General features: G+C 38.5%; 1 protein-coding gene across 1 annotated transcript in view; it reads right to left on the bottom strand.

The window, feature by feature from the left end:
• Positions 1 to 2,867: 2,867 nt before the first annotated feature.
• Positions 2,868 to 19,574, bottom strand: part of HEPHL1 (hephaestin like 1) — an 81,000-nt gene continuing 64,293 nt past the window's right edge. Inside the window, exons 16-20 of the mRNA XM_019450099.2 lie at positions 11,120 to 11,342; positions 9,441 to 9,580; positions 4,976 to 5,138; positions 4,217 to 4,279; positions 2,868 to 4,120 (exon numbers count right to left, since the gene is read on the bottom strand). Of these exons, the coding sequence (XP_019305644.2) occupies positions 3,918 to 4,120; positions 4,217 to 4,279; positions 4,976 to 5,138; positions 9,441 to 9,580; positions 11,120 to 11,342 (792 nt within the window). The 3' untranslated portion in view covers positions 2,868 to 3,917. The remainder of the gene's footprint in view (positions 4,121 to 4,216; positions 4,280 to 4,975; positions 5,139 to 9,440; positions 9,581 to 11,119; positions 11,343 to 19,574) is intronic.

The raw sequence follows: 19,574 nt of genomic DNA, 5'->3' as shown, positions 1-19,574 counted from the left end.
CAGATGGTACAGGGAGTTCCCATCTACCCCCACTCCTTCCTGCGTCCATTTCCCCCTCCCGTGAACATATTAGTGTGATGTGTTAATATTAGTGAAAATCTAGTTTATTCGTATCTCCTTAATGTTTACCTAGGATCCTTTTTCTGTTGTAGGATCCCATCTAGGATACCACATTATGTTTCTTTGTCTCCTTAGCTCCTCTTAGCTATGACGGTTTCTTAGACTCTCCTTAGTTTTGATGACATTGCTTTGTTTCTAAGTGTAAGGTACATTTTGGGATTGAATGACACATCTTCTTCCCCGCCTGCCCTGCCCCCACCCCTGCTCCAGTGGAAAACAGTGGAGATAGGAAATAACAAGAGGAGAGATCTGCTTTAGAGAGGGCAGTCAGGGGAGCTCACAGATGAGCTAGGAAAGAGAGGGAGGGGAATGGAAGAGTATTCCAGGCATAGAAAGCAACCTGTGCAAATGTCCTGAGGCAGGAAAGAACTAGCAGGGCACAAGACCTGATAAAAGATCAGGGAAGAGTTGGAGATGAAGTTGGAGAGGTGGGCATGGGCCGAATCAGGCTGGGCCTTAGACCAAGGTAAGGAGTTTGGATATAATTAAAAGTGAAATGGAAAGACACCAAAGGGTATTCCCCAGGGAAGTGACATGATCAGATCTGGAAGAACACCACTGCAGCTGTTGGAGCGGTTGGAAGGGACAACAGTGACAGTGGAGAGGCTGGTTAGGAGACTGCCGCAGTGATCCTGCTTGAGCAGGATTTGTGGCCTGCAGCCCAAACACATTTTTAATTTTCTAGCATAAAGATGGTTCTCAGATTCATGAAGATACATAAAATAAGGTATGGAGAAGGCTATAACAAATTGCCACAAACTTGATGGCTCACATTTAGTCTCTAAGAGTTCTGGAGCTCTTAAATCCAGAATCATGCTCACTGGAACAAAAGGTGCCAGCAGGGCCAAGATCCCTCTGGAGGCTCTGGGGGAGAATTTGTTCCCTTGCCTTTCCCCGATTTTAGAGCAGCATTCGTTGGTTTGTGGCCCCTTCCTCTGTCTCCAATGCCAGCAGCACAGTGTCCTGCTCCAGTTGTCACATTGCCTTCTTCTATAGTCAAATCTCCCTCTGCTTCCCTTTTAGAAGGACACTGTGATTTTATTTATGGCCAATCTAGGTAGTCTGTCTCAGAATCCTTAACTTATTCATACCTGCAAAGTCCTTTTTGCCATAGAAGGCAACACAGGTTCAGGGATTAGGACACAAAATCTTTGAGGACATTATTCAGCCTACCCTAGAGGGCAAAAGAGAGAAGAGGGTCCAGTGTCCAGCCCCGAGGCATGCTAACACTTAAGTTATAAGGGAGAGAAGGAACTAGCAAGAGCCTGAGAAGGAAGAACAATTGAAGAAGGAAGACTGGTGGGGGTTCATGTTGAAGAGCCAAGGGACCAGAGGGTGTTAAGAAGGAAGGAGCTGTCGACTGACTGTTGCGGAGAGGTAGAGGGCAATAAAGATGGGGAAGAAGCCACTGGAAATGGCATCATGGTTGTTGCTTTGACAACAGCATATTGGGATGTGGGAGCAAGGTACACTGGATTGGAAGCCCCTGGAATAAGTTGAGGAAAGCGGGAGGTGAGGTGGTTACAGGTTGCAAGTTCTGCTACGGAGGGAACAGAGAAACTAGGTTATGAAATTGAGGACAACAGCCCTCTGTTTTCTACTTTCAGTGGTGGGTACCGTTGACGACTTCCTCTCAGAGAGAAAACAAAATATTGAGGGAATGAAGTCCTTGAGCAAGTAAGAATGGTGAGGTCCAGAGCCAAGTGAGAGAGGGGCCCTGCCAGGAGCAAGGACACATCCTGCATTGTAAGAGGAGATGTATCTAAATGTAACTGATTTTCTCAAAGGACCCCCGTATGGTACATTTCAGGTAACAATGTTTGGGGGGGGGAGTCCTATTATTCCTGGAGATATATTGTTATTTTTGTTTCATTTCCTTTAGCATGTATAACTAAGATAATTGCTAAATCTAAGAGATAGTTCTCTTTTAACCAATCTCCTATGCCAAGTCCAGGGATTGGTAGTATTTAGTGAAAAAAAATGCAAATAGCCGTCTTATAATCTGGGAAACTTTATTAAAAAGAGAAATGGTATGTATGATCAAACTACTCTGTGGTTTCATTTTCATTTAAAAAAATAGACTAAGAGAAAAGGAAAAAATAACTAATTTGTTGTCTAGATGAGTTATAAATAAGGCATGTATCATAATTATGATTATGAAAGTATACAGCCTACACACGGATGAAAACTGTAGAGCACGCACTACAAAATCACATTATCAGTGGTTAGCAGGCTGGAATTCAAAATCCTTTGGGTACGCTGTTCGATATGACATTCGAGCAAACAACTACTAGCATTCGCATCCTGTCTGATACAAGACTATAGCTTCTATCAAATTACCCGTTTCCCCTCACCAAGATGAAGATGAGAAAGTATGAAATATCCCGCCACCAGAGTATTTTTTTTAGGTCCTGCTCGTTCACCTGGACATCCAAATGATCTGCTAAAGCAGATATATTGATATCACTCATCTGGCATTGACATTGGCATCGCAGGGCACCTTGAGCTAAGGGCAATGTCTCAGTCTAGTCATAAGCAAAGTTGCTTTTATCAATCTTAACCTAATGTTTAGGCAGGCATACAGAGAGTATGGATTGCCTTGTAATGGGTTGACTTTAGCTGCTGATATTTTAATTTTACATTTGAGCCTTTCTGAAAACTGTAATGCATATCTTCAAAGCTGATTTACTGATTAAAAACTTCCCACTGGTATTCTCTTTTTCTAGCCTTTTCTTTTCTTTCTTTCGTTTTCTCCTCCCACAAAGGGCTATGTCTTTAAGAGGCATGGAATCAAGAATGTTTTAAGATCTCTTCTCGCAACCAGTCAGCTGCACTGATGAATTCTTTCTGGTGTTTTTCACATGATGAGGCAGTTTTTATTTCCTAGAAGATGCAGAAGATCCTGCTAGGTGAATGAAAAATCAGACTCAGAGCTCAAGTCAAGACTCGCCTTCTGCAAAGTTTCCCTCCCTCGTAGAATCTCTCACTCACCTTTTAGGGAGTCTCTGTCTCATCACAGTTGAGAACCTAGCCTGTGATTTTACAGCTTCCAGCCCTCCACATTCTCAACTATAAGTACAAATTCTCTAGATGATTTTTGGAAAAAAAAAAGTTACAATGGAAACATTGTAAAAACATGTAAGTGAGGTGTAAACATTAAAGTATCTCTATAGGTTTGCATAAAAACAGCAGCAATTATTTTTTTAAAATGCTGATAACTTTGCCTTCTGTGGCAAACTGCACAGGCTGTTTATATTCAAGTGGAAAAGGCCAGGAGAGCTGGCAAAAAGCCTCCCCAAAACTTCATCTGATCAAATTCTATCAGCAGACACTGAGTTAGACATTTTCGTGAACTCCTCAGAAAGTTATTTTCCCTGGAACGACTAAGAGAAGCGGCTTACATAACAGTGTTGAAAAATCAGTGCTACTCCCGTTAGATGTCTGAGGACTTATGACTCTTTTCCCAAGGTCATCCTTCTGGAAACTTGGGATGGTTAGCTGAGGAAGCACTGTCTAATCTAAGAATTATGAGAAATGGAAAATAAAGATCCCTTTCAGAGGGTTTCCCCACTTCAGCAAATTCATTCAGAGAACAGACCGAGTGTGTTTTCTCAGTCACACCTATTCTCCTTTCTGTTTTTCATACCTGAGGATTATTCACAGCCCATTAAAAAATAAATAAGTAAAAGCAAATTGCTTTGTGTTCCGGACGATCAGAGCCTGATCCAGGAATAATGTAAACCTTTCTCGATGAACGATATCTTGTCCAGTTTCCCGGCTGAGGAAGGCCAGCTGGGTCACAGAGCATCCGTGGGGAGTGCGCAGGACTGGACTTCCTGGTACACTGCCCGCCTCCTTGCAGAGTGCAGACTGAGGGAGAGAACCACTGTGGAGGCCAGGAGGAGGAGGCCGATGATGAAGAGAATGACCAAGGCTGCTTTGGCTCCCCTAGGACCCAGATTCTTGCCAAAGAAATAGAGCTGCTCCTTGCCAGGTTCTTCTGTGAACAAGAAGAGTTGAGGCGTCAGTCCTCTGCCTTTGCCCAGGGAGGGAACACCGACCACTCACATGCAGGATTCGGGGAGGGTATCATTACCGTTGGGGGGCACTGTGGACGCTGCTCCAGACGGAGACTTGGTGGAGTATGGGATCCTGTTGTCTGCACAAAGAAGACAAGGTGATTGTTTTAGAAACAACGGAAGTAGATTCTTTTCATGACGTGAGTTATTTCAAGAGTTATTTCATTGTACCAATGAGGATTTTATCCCATTTGTATCCGCAAGTCTTTCTGAAATTCTCCCTCTTCTACTTCACACCAGTGCACATGCTGTTCTTACCCCATCTACCTTTCAAGCTTCTGCCCACCCATTAAGATCCAGCTGAAGCATTATAGCCTCTAGAATGTTTGCTCATCCCCCCCCAAACTACAAACCATTACCTCCTACTGCTGCCACTGAACCTGTCCTCTGTACTCTATTTTGGCATGTATCACATTCTATTATAGTTATTATTTATGTATTTATTTATATATGAGAGACAGACAGACAGACAGACAGAGTGCAAACGGGGGAGGGGCAGAGAGAGAGGAGACACAGAATCGGAAGCAGGCTTCAGGCTCTGAGCTGTCGGTGCAGAGCCCGAGGTGGGGCTGGAGCTCACGATCTGTGAGATCATGACCTGAGCTGAAGTCAGATGCTTAACCGACTGAACCACCCAGGCACTCCTTATAGTTACTATTTATATGTCTGTTTCTCTTACTTGACTCTGAGCTCTTGGGGGGGTCTAGTGCCCCCTATTTTCAGGGCGTACAGGAAGCCCGGTGCTATCACCCATCATCACTGACAGAAAACAGTACCTATGTTCCGAAGGACCGTGTAAGTTGTTTCCATGCCAGCGTGGATGTGGTCAGACACATGACAGTGTAACAGCCATGTCCCTGGGTGATCTGCAAACAGCTCAATGGTTTGGAATGTCCCAGGAAACAGATCATACACATCTTCTCGGTAAGATTTATCTATCTGTGGAAAGAAGGTAATAAAGATAAGAGCAGAGGGCAATAAAATTGAGAATAGAAAAATAATAGAGGTAAATCAAAGAAAGCAAAAGCTGGTTCTTTGAACAGGTCAGTAAGAGTGATAAACCTTGTGGTAACCATTCTCCACAATGGCCCCCAATGATCCCTCCGTCCTGATATTCATAACCTTTGTAGTCCGCTTCTACGGTGTGTGAGAGTCGGTCTGTGAGACCAGCTGTGTGCGCCAGAAGTGATGGCATTCTACCTCCAAAAGATTTAGACCCTCTCTCTTGCTCCCTTCTCTTGGATCACTCAGCCTGGGGGAAGTCAGTTCCTGCGCCGTACCCACGTGGTGAGGAACTGAAACCTTCAGTCAACAGCCCTGTGAGTGAATTTGGAAGTGGGTTCTCCAGTCCCGGTCAAACCTGATGACTGCAACTCCAGCTGACATCTTGATTGCAGCCTCATGAGCAATGCTGAATCAGAACCAACTAGTGAAACTACTCCCAGATTTCTGACCCCAAAAATTGTGAGTTAGTGTTTGTTGTTTTAGGCCACTAAGTTTTGGAGTAATTTGTTATACAGGAATAAAAAACGAATACAAACTCGTAGACAAACAGACCAAGAAAAAAAAGCCCACAGATTACAAATACTAGGAATGAAAGAGGGGGGACATCACTAAGACCTTACAGACATTAAAAAGGATAATAAAGGAATATTATGAATAACTGTCTGTGATTCTACAACTTAGGTGGTATGAACAAATTCCTTAAGATGAAAACTGCCTCACATCACTATTCAGATTATCTGTTAAAGAAACTGAAATTACATTAAGACTTTCCAACAAGTTAAAATTCCAGGTCCATATGACTTCATTAGCAAATTCTACCGAACATTTAAGGCAGAAATAATACCAATTCTAAACAAACTCTTCCAGAAAATAGAAGAGGATAGATCACTTCTAACTAATTTTATGAGGCTGGCATTACCCTGATACCCAAATCATACAAATACTTTACTAGAAGAGAAAGCTACAACCAATATTCTTCATGAAAATAAATGTAAAATCCTTTAAAAAAAAACACTAGCAACTTGAATCCAACAATATATAAAAAGGATAATGCATTATGACAATCCTGAGATTGAAAACTGTTTCAAAAACTTGAAAATCAATCTATGTAAATCACCAATGTACTAAAGAAAATAATTCACAGACTAAAGAAGAAAAATGTGACCATCTCAATAGATGCAGAAAAAGCATTTGATAGAATTTACCATCTGTTCATGATAAAAACCATCAGCAAACTAAGATTAGAAGGAAACTTCTTCCACTTGTTAATAGGATCTATTGGACAAAAAAAAACCCCTACAGATAACTTTATATTTAATGATGAATGACCGAATCCTTTCCCCCCATCACTAATCATATGCAACATTATCCTAGAGGTCCTAGCCAGTACAATAAAGGAAGAAAAGAAATAAAAAGTATACAAATGGAAAATAAAGAAATAAAACCATCTCTATTCACAGAAAAGAAGATTGTTTATGCAGGAAACCATCACCCCCAAATCTACAAAAAAGCTACTAGAACTGTTTAGCAAAGTTGCAGGATACAAAGTCGATTATACAAAAATCAATTATATTTCTGTATATTGGCAATGAACAATTAAAAATTGAAATAAAGACAATACCACTTACACTATCACCAAAACCTATGATATTACTCAGGCAATAATCCAACAAAATATGTGCAAGATCTGTATGCTGAAACTACAAAACACTGAAGAAAGAAATCAAAGAAGATCTAAGTAAATGGAGAGGTACGTCACGTTCACGATTGGAAGACTCAATATTGTTAAGATATCAATTCTCAAGCCAATGTACAGATTCAATGCAATTCCAATCAAAATTGCAGTGGGATTTTTTAATAGGAATCAGTAGGCTGTTTCTAAAATTTATATGGGAAGGCAAAGGTCTAGAATAGCTAAAATAATCACCACCTGATTTCAAGACTGGCTATCATACTAACGTAATGAAGACAGGGTGGTATTCAAGAAAGGACAGAGACGTAGATCAATGTAACAGAATAGACAGTCCCCGAACACACCCACATATATACAATCGATATGAGTTTGACACAGTGGCCTTTTCAATGAATGGTGATGGAATGACTGGATATCCATATACAAAAATTAAACCTTGACTGTATATGAACGTTAAAATGGATCAGAGGTCTAAATGTAAAGCCTAAAACTATAAAACTGCTAGAAGAAAATCCTTGTAACCTTGAGTTAAGCAAAGACTTCTCAGATATGACACCAAAAGCATGATGCATAAAAGAAAAAAAATAAATTGTACTTCATCAGAATTAAGAATTTATGTTCTTTGGGGCACCTGGGTGGCTCAGTCAGTTAAGCGTCCAACTTGGGCTCAGGTCATGATCTGTTGGTTCGTGAGTTCGAGCCCCGCATCGGGCTCTGTGCTGACAACTGGGAGCCTACTTCTAATTCTGTCTCCCTCTCTCTCTCTGCCCCTCCTCTGCTTACACTCTCTTTCTCTTTCTCTCTCTCAAAAATAAATAAACATTAAAAAATAATAATCTATGTTCTTTGAAAGATAACACTAAGGAAATGAAAAGATAAGCCACAAACTGGGAGCAAATATTTGCAATTGCATAGCGGGTAGAGTATGTGTACATATAAATCCCTCAAACTCAACGATAAGGAAACAAACAATGAAATTAAAAAATGGGCATAAAATGTGGACACTTCACCAAAGAAGGTTTATGGATGGCAGATGGTAAATAAGCCCATGAAAAGATGCTCAATATCATTAGCCATTAGGAAAATGTAAATAAAACACGAGATACCACTATTTACTTAATAGGATGGTGAAGAAAAAAATGAATAAAAATGGAAGACCCCAAGTACAGACATGGATATGGCACGGGTGATGCTCTCATACTTTTCTGGTGGGAATGCAAAGTGGCACTGCCTCTGTGGAAGTATTTTGGCAGTTCCTCATCAAGTTAAGTGTACACGTATCACATGGTCTAGCAATCCAACTCCAAGGCATTTTCTCACGGGAAATGAAACCTTAGGTTCACAGGAAGATACATACACAAATATTTATAATGACTTTACTTGTAATGACCCCAACGCAGAAAAGACCCAAATGTCCCTAAATAGGGAAACGAATTAGCAAACCGCAGTATTCATCCACTGGACTCCTACTCGACAATCAATTAGAACACAGTATTGATGCACACGAGACGGATGCAGTTCAAATGCCTACGCCAAGTGCGACAGGCCAGATTCAAAGTGCTATGGGTGGTATTTATATGACATTTCCGTGAAGGCAAAACGAGAGAGATGGAAATAAATCAGTCAGAAGTAGCTGGCTCCAGAAAATGCAACACGAACATTTTAGGGGGTGATGGAGACGTCCTATATTTTAAGATGACACTACTGTATGTGCTTTCCAAAACAGGGACTTTTACTCAAAGTAAATTATACTGAATTTTAAAAGTTTACAGACATAATACAAAATAATTGCAATTTTATTGAATTCTATAATTTTTACATTTTTTTACAACTTTTACAATTTTATTGTAAATTTTTACAATTTTTTTGAATTTTTACAATTTTTACAATTTTATTGAATTCTATAAATTTTTCATACATTTTTTAACATGTGAGTTGAAAAAGCCAAGTTCTGAAAAGCAGGATAGCCATTTAAGATGTAAAACTGTAATCACTGTAGACTAATACTTGGTATCTTAAACTATGTTAAATAAATATACAGAGGGGAAAAATAGATGTTTTATTAAATATACTATTTATTCCTTCCTGTATAACTAGAAAAGGACCAATGCAGTTACTTCCACAGATTGGATGTGATGATTCTTTTCTATTCTATTTCCTTATAGATTTCACTAAGCACTTGGGATAACTTACTTACTTATTTGTTTGTTTATTTTTGAGAGAGAGTGGGGGGGCACAGGTGAGCAAGGGGCAGAGAGACAGAGAGACTCCCACGAGGGGCAGAGAGAGAGAAATTGCGGGGAGGGGGGCTAGAGAGAGAAAGGTAAGTGAAGCTCAAGCTTACCCAAAGCAGGACTCCTGCTTACCTTGAGCTCGCCCAATGTGGGGCTCGAGCTCACCCAATGACGGGCTCACATTATTCTGTTCCAATCTCTAATATGAACCTCACAAGCCTTAGTGCCAAATAACTCTCTTTGTTCACAGTGAAAAATTGAATCTTTTAGTTCAAAAAGTCTTCCCCAAAGCATATTCCTTATACTTACTTTGAAAAGAAAGCTCTCAGCATGATAATGGATGGTATGTATGTCCACTTCACTTCCCAGTCCCAACAGATACCAGTTTGTCATTGTATCTTCATTCATGATAAGACCATGGAGATTCCCAAAAATCTTTCCATTGATAGCTAGGAAGGTGAAAAACAAAATAGCCTTCAATTAGTGGTCAGTACTTAATCTGGTTTTAGAAATGGTTCAAGATCTTTAGGTTACCAATATTTTCATCTACCTGATAAACATGTCCCCACCATTCTAGACCCAAAACTCAGATTACTAAGAAATCCTTATAGAAGAGAGACAGAAAAGGGAAGTAGTAGTTAATTTTTAAAAGCTACGTCTTGGGTAGCAATGTGTGCTGTTTGGTTGCTTGTTTGTTTGGCATATTCTCTTTATGGAGAGGGTTAGAGGCTCATTTGTGAGGCAGCCATTACTTATACCAGTCTATAGATGAGTGAACTAAAGCACAGAGAATCAAGTTTATATAAATCAAAATTGAATGAATTAAGAGCCATTTCTTTAATACTTCGCTTTCTGAGAACAAGTTTAGGGCAAGTTCCTAAGAATACCTGAATTTCCAAAAGAAGGAAAGCTTCACATGGGCTGAGCCCATGACCTAACAATGTCCAAAGCAAACTCAAGCTGGATTGACATGATGGAAACTCTCACTCTTTCTACTAACTTTTTATTCTGTGCACCATGGCACAACCAAATGAGGTACATTTATTAAAAATAGAGAGCATACTAAGAAATTTTGGGGAAAGGGAAGCAAGACTATAGGAGAAAGAGTAGCCGCATCAGAAATCAGCCTACTATATTCTAATCAATGTTATCAATGAACTGATTTTGTGATCTCAGGCCAGCCCTCTTTTTGTATACGTTTGGTCAGAGGTAGATCTTAGACAGAGTGTGTGGATGTGTCAACATATTACTCTCTTAACAAACAAACAAACAAACAAACAAACAAAAACAACGAAACTACTGGGGCACCTGGGTGGCTCAGTTGGTTAAGCATCTGACTTCAGCTCAGGTCATGATTTTGCAGTTCGTGAGTTCTGTGCTGACAGCTCAGAGCCTGGAACCTGCTTCAGATTGTCTCCCTCTCTCTCTCTGCCCCTCCTCCACTTGCGTTCTGTCTCTTTCTCTCTCCCTCTCCCTCTCCCTCCCTCTAAATAAATAAATAAATAAATAAATAAATAAATAAATAAATAAACAAACATTAAAAAAACACCTTAAATTACATAGAATTAAATAAATAACATAGACACTTTAAAACAGAAACTTGATCATGGTGCTTCATGTCCCAGCAACAGTTAAATCACACCCTTAAATTTGATTAGCTAGATGTCATTGTGTATTCTTATAGAAATACACCAATAAGTGATGATTCATTTTTTTAAGAATTACTTTATAGGCTTATAGTTTAGGGATTCCAGCCTTCAGAGACAGAGCTCCCTAAACAATTGGTCCAGAGTCTCACTGGACCTTGCTGGCAATCAACCAATGGCTTAGTTCATTCCCTCTGAAGGAAAGTTTTGGAGGACTTTCCTCAGTCTAGGTGCCCCTGGGAATGGGAAAGGTTCAGAGAAGGAGGCTGGGGACTTCCTACAGTTATAGGAATTTCTATGAGTTTATCTCAGCAAGGGTTTCTTTTTAAACCTCTGGTGTACCATGCATTTTGTTGCTCTCTTCAAAATCGTCAGTGTGCTTAAAATCTCGTGGATCTTTATTGAGATACTTCTTAATATTGTCATCCAGATACCAGGATTCATTCTCATTAAATACCAAAAACAGGAGAGCAAATTCATAATCAACATCGCTTCTTCTTCCCTTTTCATTCAATACCCCTTCTCTGCAAATAATCAGAGGACCCATCAAACCGCTATATGTATCCTGAAAGAAAAATAAACTGAATTAGAAGAGCCTTTACATAGTTTAATAATACAGATTGCATGCTTGTACGAGAGTCATTGTGAAAAGACTATTGGCCACAAAATAAGTATTAAGAAGCCTTGAGTGTTCCTAAAGATGAACTACAGAGTGACCTCTTTGAGGGCTGAGGCTGTGTCCTTCCATCATCACTGAGTCTCCAGAGCATAGTCCAGTGTCTAGTACATAGAAAATACTCAAATATTTGTTGAATAAATTAATTCTTATTTTTATTTTCTTGTTTGCTTTTCAAGTGAGGCTACATGCAGATGCTTATAGTCCATTTTCTATGGGTAAAAGTGAACAGCATAATTAGAAAATTATATGGGACCATGGATGACCTCCACGTCAAATTGTTCAGCCCCTAAGCTTTCTTTCCAGTGAAAACTCCCACATGTCCAACTGCCTATTTAGATATTCCATCTGGATGTACTTCCTGCAACAATTCAATCTGCTGAGCATTTTTATAGTGGATTTTATTATTTCCCTCAGACCATTTCCTTCTCTGGAACTCTCTATTTCTGTTGACAGTACTATGCTATTTCCTGTCATTTAAGTCAGAAAACTTCATTTCAGTGTTTAATTCTTACTTCTTTCTCACGTTGTCCCATCTCGCTTGCTGTCAAATCTTATGTTTCTTTTCCCTTCACAATGCTTCTCCTTTCTGTGACTTTCTTTCCATTCCATCTGCCATCCATCTAGTGTAGGATCTTAATGTGTCACCCTGGATTAGAAATCAGTTCCTCTGTGGTCTCTGGCTCACCTCACCTGCTGCCTATCTTTTTGAGCACCATCAGCTTACTCTCATCACCCCCATATCTACCAGTCATCAGTGATTTTCCCATGATATTCCTACTGCATAAAATACAAATCCTTGACAGGGCTGTAAGCCCCTCATGTGCTCCACCAATGGATTTTTCTATCTTATAATCCCCAAACTGCTTTCCTTTCCTACCTTATATGATAGCCAATAGGATGCTCAACATTTTCCAAACATACCTTTTATTTTCCTATTTTCAACTTTGCTCATAATGTTCTCTCTTCTTAGACTCCCTTTCCAATGTCTCCTATATAGCTCTGTACTCCTACTGAACTCACCAGATTCCGAGTTGTATTATAATTATGGGTGTGCACATTATTTTCCCTAAAGATGATAAATTCCTTCAAGATAAGGATATTTGCATCCCTCACAGAACTTGGTAGGTCCATTTGCATATTGCAAGTGTTCAATAAATATTTATCAGGATGCACAAAGGAATAAACAAATGTGGGTTTCCCATAATTCCAATATATAACTTTATTTTTTCAAATGTCTTGTATTTCTCTCCTGAACTCTTGCACTGTCCAGTACAACTCAAGGATGCTAATGCAGCCATCTAATATTTTAGAGGAAGGTTAGATAATCCTTCACCTTTTTTAAATACTGGGCAATGCTTCATTATATGTCAGATACGCCTTTAGTTTGGATTTTGACTTGCAACCTAAAGTTCGAGACTAGTTGTTTTATATATACATATTTGACTTGAATTCAATATTGAATCTTTAGTTTATTTATTATTCAAATAGTTTATGGTTTTGGTTATTATGTTTGGAGTGTGCTTTCCTTCCTGAGTCCAGATAATAACATGGTAATGCCTTAAAAATGATAGATTTCACACACCAAAATCCGTGATATAAACTCCATTAATACATATTTTTATTTTATAGTTATCTATTTACAAATTCTCTTTTGCTTCCAGCTACCTTGTAAGTTCTAAATTTGGCAACTGAAACGTTGGGATTTCATGTGTGTGTGTGTGTGTGTGTGTAAGCTATATTTTAGATAAGGGTTGGCAAACTTTTTTGGTAAAGCACCAGATGGTAAATACTTTTTACTTTGTTGGCCATACTGTTTCGGTCACAGCCACTGTTAACAGAGACAATAGGCTCCAAATGGAATCACTTGTGCTAAGCCCATACAATTTCAGCCTCTCCCAGGAGTGGAATCTTAATCTGGAATGACATGGTCATCACTAGTGAGGTAATCTGCCTCATAGACTTCTGCCATCCCCCCTAAATGAAGGTGACCTTGACACAAACAATCCACTCTTTACTAGAAACCTCTTTATCCCACCCCCCTCTGCCTATGAAAGTCATTTTGTGCAGCTCTTTGGCACTCTCTTCTATCTGCCAGATGGGATGCTGCTTGATTCGTGAGACACTGAATAAAGCTAATAGGAACTCTAAAATGTAGTCAATTGAGTTTTGTTTTTTAAGAGCATTGGTAGCCGTGATGGAATCCAAAGTACATTCCTGCTGGCATCAGGGACAATGAGAAACACAGGCATGGTACCTGCAAACCCTTTGAATTCTGTCTTTATTGCCGTTTCTGAGGACTGTAGGAAAGTTTTTCGTGGTTCTGAGTTCCACTCTCTGTGTCAAGTTACCAATCTAATCAGCTTTCTACAGTTCCCCATATGATTGGAATCTCCAGCCCTTGGTTCAGACCCCAAATTCCACATTTGTAATTGCTGGTGGTTATTGGCTGGAATCAGACTGGATCCAACTTAAAAACCGCACAGCGTCCAAAATACAATTTTGTTTTACTTGCTTTGTGTAGGTAAAGTCTGTTGCTAATGGAAAATTGGAAGCCAAAAGCTACAAAATCGGTGGGCATGGGTTGAGCATGTAAAAGCTGTTACAACATCTGTTACCTAACTCTAAGACTCCTGTGGTAGGATAAGTTGGTCATGCAATGGGTTAGATTGACACTAGGTCACTCACCAACTTAAGAAAATGTCTGTGCACAGAGGTACTCTGTAAAACACCACATAATCCCCAACCCAGTGGCACATCCCCCATAGGTATTAGTTTGGCTCCAAGAGACCCAAAAGCTTAGCTTAAAAAAAATGGGGTCCTCAAATTCCAAAGAGTTGAGCATGCCACCTTCTGGCACACCTGCTTATTTTATGTCTTAGAACTATTTCCCAGAAGCTATAAATATTAACAAAATGGCAAAATCTAACTAAAGACAACCTAGAATTATAATGGCCATTATGGGGAACATTCCAACGAGACAAAATAATTTATTTAAGAAGTTCACTTAAAAACAAGGGTTTCCAAATCAAGCAAACAGAAAGGGATACTTATTTTATTTGGTGTGTAAAAGCTTCCAAAAGGCTTTAAGATTCCAAAATAGCTTCATTAAAATTTTCCTTGCAAGGGGCACCTGGGTGGCTCAATTGCTTAAGTGTCCGACTTAAGCTCAGATCATGATCTCATGGTTTGTGAGCTCAAGTCCTGCACTGGGCTCTGTGCTGACGGCTCGGAGCCTGGAACCTGCTTTGGATTCTCTCTCTCTCTCTCTCTCTCTCTGCCCTCTCCAGCTCATGCTCTGTCTCTCTCTCTCTCTCAAAAATAAAGAAAACATTAAAAAAATTTTCCTTGCAAAAGGCCAATGAAAAAACAAAGATACAAAAGGTATCTAAAACAATACCTAGGCCTTCCTCACTATACCCTCCGAGGGGTCCATCACCAAAACACTGGCCCAGAAATTGAGGTCTATTAGTAAACAAGTTTTATGCCACGTTAACAAATTTACTATGCGGAAGAATATATTGCTACAAGTTATGAAATGTATTTTATTTTATTATTTTTTTAATATGAAATTTATTGTCAAATTGGTTTCTGGGTGTTGTATGAAATGTATTTTAAATTTGCCAAACCACAAAATACCAACGTAAAAGCTAACAATTATTTACTTTCACTAGAAATTAAGGTGTTTAATGTTTAAAAATTCAATATGCGTAAGCTACTAGAAACAATAAAGGCAACAACTCCGTTCACAAGGAAACTAGGCTGTGGTGCTTTTGGTAAAAGAAGATATGAGAAATGGAGATGCATTTTTGTTGAGGGAAAGGAAACTAATTTTGTCCTAAAGCGAGGCTGGTTATTTCAAAATAAGGAAGAGAAAAAACAAAGGACAAAATTTGGATTTGAAAAAGGAAGTTGTAGAAGGTTTGTAAAAGGGAATCTTGGGAAGGAAATTTTATGTGAGTCAAGCTGGCTAAGACTAATAAACTTGGTAAAAAAAACATTTTAATATCAAAAGTATACTGATATATGGATAATGCTGGCCTTGTAGAATGAATTTGGAAGTTTTCCTTCCTCTTCTATTTTTGGAATAGTTTAAGAAAAATACATATTAAATCTTTAAATGTATCATTTAACTCACCTGCAAAGCCATCTGGTCCTGGACTTTTGTTACTTGGGAGTTTTTAGATTACCAATTAAATTTCATTACTAGTAATTGGTCTGTTAAATTTTTCCATTTTTTCCTGATTCAGTTTTGAAAGATTTTATCTTTCTAGGAATTTATCCATTTCTTCTAGGTTGTCCAATTTGTTGGCATATAATTTTTTATGGTATTCTCCCTATAATCCTTTGTATTTCTGTGGTGTTAGGTGTTATTTCCCCTTTTTCATTTCGGATTTTATTTGAGTCCTCTCTCTTTTTTTTTCTTCTTAATGTGTCTGGCTAAAGTTTTATCAATCTTGTTGATCTTTTCAAAGAACTAGCTCCAGGTTTCATTGATCTTTTCTATTGTTTTGTGTGTGTGTGTGTGTGTGTGTGTGTGTGTGTTTATTTCACTTACTTCTGCTTTGATCTTTATTATTTTCTTTATTCTACTAGTGTTGGGCTTTGTTTGTTCTTCTTTTTCTAGCTCGTTTAGGTGTAAGGCTAGATTATTTCAGATATTTCTTATTTCTTGAGGTATTGCTATAAACTTCCTGTCAAAAACTGGTATGGCTACATTTCAAAGATTTGTTTAACCTTATAGGGTTTCCCCTGTATGTAACTGTTTTCTTTTCTCTTGCTGCTTTGAAAATTCTCTATCATTACTTTTTGCCATTTTAATTATTATATGTCTTGGTGTGGACCTCCTTGGGTTAATCTTATCAGAGGCCCTCTGTGCTTCCTGGTTCAGGATGTCTGTTTCCCAGATTAGGGAAGTTTTCAGCTCTTATTTCTTTCAATAAGTTTTCTCCTCCCCTTTTTCTTCTTTGGGATCCCTAAAATGTGAATGGTATTATGCTTGATGTTGTCGCTGAGGTCCCTTAACCTATCCTCATTTTTTATTATTCTTTCTATTTTATTTATTTTATTTTTCTGCTTGATTGCTTTCCATTACCCTGTCTTCCAGATCACTAATCCATTCTTCTGCATCTTGTAATCTGCTGTTGATTCTCTGTAGTGTATTTCTTTTTATTTAAGTTATTGAATTTTTCATGTCTGACTGGTTCATTTTTGTATTTTCTATCTCTTTGTTGAAGTGTTCATTGAGTTCATCCACTCTTAAGTCCAGTATCTTTATGACCATTGGTTTGAATTCTTTATTAAGCATGTTGTTTATCTCCATTTCATTTAGCTCTTTTGCTATGATTGTGTCTTATTCTTTCATTTGGGACCTATTCCTCTGTCCCTTCATGTTGCCTAACTCTCTGTGTTTCTGTGTAATGGAGAGGTCAACCACATCTCCTGCTCTTGAAAATGGTGGCCTTTGTAAAAGATGTACTGTAATGCCCTGTAACACATTGTCCTCCCATCACCAGAACCATGTGATACAGGGATGTTTCGTATGTGAGTTTTGTGCTTCCTATTGTTGTGGCAGAGACATGTTTGCTTTCAGGGCAGTGAGCTGCAATGACCTGCTGTGGATGTACAGGGCAGGGTTTGGTCCCTAGGCTATTGAGGGGCCTGTCTGAGACTGCCATGGGCTTGCAGGTGGGCAAGGTCAATATGTCACTCTGATACCAAAACCACACAAAGACACTACCAAACCACACCAAAACAAAACAAAGTCCCAAAGCCACAGGCCAATATCTATGATGAACATAGATACAAAAATCCTCAACAACATATTAGCAAACAGAATTCAACAGTACACTTAAAAACATTCCCCACAATCAAGCGTGATTTATTCCAGGGATACAAGGGTAATTCGATATTTGAAATCAATGTGATACATCATATTACAAGAGAAAGGATAAAAACCATATGATCATCTCAATAGATGGAGAAAAGCATTTGATAAGACACAACATTCATTTTTGATAAAAACTCTCAACAAAGCGATTTTATGTATCTCAACATAATAAAGGTGATATATGAAAAACCCACAGCTAACATTATCCCTAATAGTGAAAAATGGAGAGTTTTCACTTAAGATCAGGAACAAAACAAAAATATCCACTCTAACCACTTCTATTCAACATAGTACCAGATCCTAGCCATAGAAATAAGGTGAGTAATCTATATATAGGAAACCTTAAAGACTCCACCAAAGAACTATTAGAACTGATAAATGAATTCAGCAAAATTGCAGAATATGAAATTAACATACATAAATCTGTTGCATTTCTACACTAATAATGAAGTAGCAGAAAGAGAAATTGAGAAAACAATTCCATTTACAATTGCACCAAAAAGAGTCAAATACTTAAGAATAAACCTAACTAAGGAAGTTAAGATCTGTACTCTGAAAACTATAAAACATTGACAAAAGAAACTGAATATGACACAGACAAGGGGAAAGATATTCCATGTTCGTGGGTTGGAGGAACAAATATTGTTAAAATGTCCATATTGCCCAAAGCAATCTACAGATTCAGTGCAATCACTATCAAAATACCAACAGCATTTTTTACAGAACTAGAATAAATAACACTAAAATTTGTATGTAACCATGAAAGACTGCAAACTGTCAAAGCAATGTTGAAAAAGAACAAAACAGTAGGTATCAACAATACCAGATTTCATGATATGCTACAAACCTGTAGTAATAAAAATAATATGGTAATGGCACACAAATAGACACAGAGATCAATAGAACAGAATAGAGATACTTGACATAAATCCGTGATTATATGGTCAGTTAATCTATATCAAAGGAGGCAAGAATATACAATGGAGAAAAGACAGTCTCTTCAATAAATGGTGCTGGGAAAACTGGACCGCCACATGCAAGGAATGAAACTGGGCCACTTTCTTACACCATACACAAAAATTAACTGAAATGGATTAAAGACCTAAATGTGAGACTTGAAACCATAAAACCCCTAGAAGAAAACAGGGTAGGAATATCTCTCTCTCTCTCTCTCTCTCTCCCTCTCAGTAGGACACTCTTTGACATCAATCTTGGCAAGTTTTTTCTAGATATATCTCCTCAGGCAAGGGGAACAAAGGCAAAAAAAAATAAACAACTGAGATTACACCAAAATAAAAAGCTTTTACACAATGAATGAAACCAGTCACAAAATAGAAAGGCAACCCACTAAATGGGAGAAGATACTGCAAATGATTTTTGAATAAGGGGTTATATTACAAATATATAAAGAACTTATACACCCCAACACCAAAAAAACAAGTAACCAAATTTAAAAATGGGCAGAGGATTTGAGTACACATTTTTCCAAAAAAGATATATGGATGGCCTACAGACACATAAAAAAATGCTCAAAATCACTAGTCATCAGGGAAATGCAAATCAAAACCACAATGAGGGGCACCTGGGTGGCTCAGTCAGTTGAGCGTTCAACTTCTGCTCAGGTCATGATCTCATGGTTCATGGGTTCAAGCCCCAGGTCAGGCTCTGTGCTGACAGCTTGGAGCCTCCTGCCTGCTTTGGATTCTGTATCTTCCTCTCTCTGCCCTTCCCCCACTTGCACACTGTCTCTCTCTCTCTCTCTCTCTCTCTCTCAAAAATAAAATAAACATTAAAAAAAACACACAATGAGATAACACCTTACAATAGTCAGAATGGCTAGAATCAAAAAGATAAAAAAGATAGCAATGTTGGTGAGGATGTGGAGAAAAAGGAACCCTCTTGCACTGATGGTGGGAATGTAAATTTCCACAGCCTCTGTGGAAAACAGTAAGGAAATCCCTCAAAAACTTAAATATAGACAAACCATATGATCCAGTACTTCCACATCTAGGTAATACCCAAGGAAAATACAAACTAATTCGAAAAGATATATGCATCCTTATATTTATTGCAGTGTATTCACAATAGTTAAGATATGGAAGCAAATGAAGAGGAATACAACGGACTATGACTCAGCCTATAAAAAGAATTTGTGAGACTGTGCCATTTGTGACAACGTGGATGGCCCTAGAGGGTATTACGCTGAGTGCAATCAACAAAAGAAATTAAAA

Source organism: Panthera pardus, unplaced genomic scaffold, assembly GCF_024362965.1.
Source record: "Panthera pardus isolate Hobbes unplaced genomic scaffold, ASM2436296v1 HiC_scaffold_12, whole genome shotgun sequence".
Lineage (NCBI taxonomy): Eukaryota > Metazoa > Chordata > Mammalia > Carnivora > Felidae > Panthera > Panthera pardus.
The sequence above is the reverse complement of the archived record's forward strand: the minus strand, read 5'-3'. Positions and strand labels throughout refer to the sequence as shown.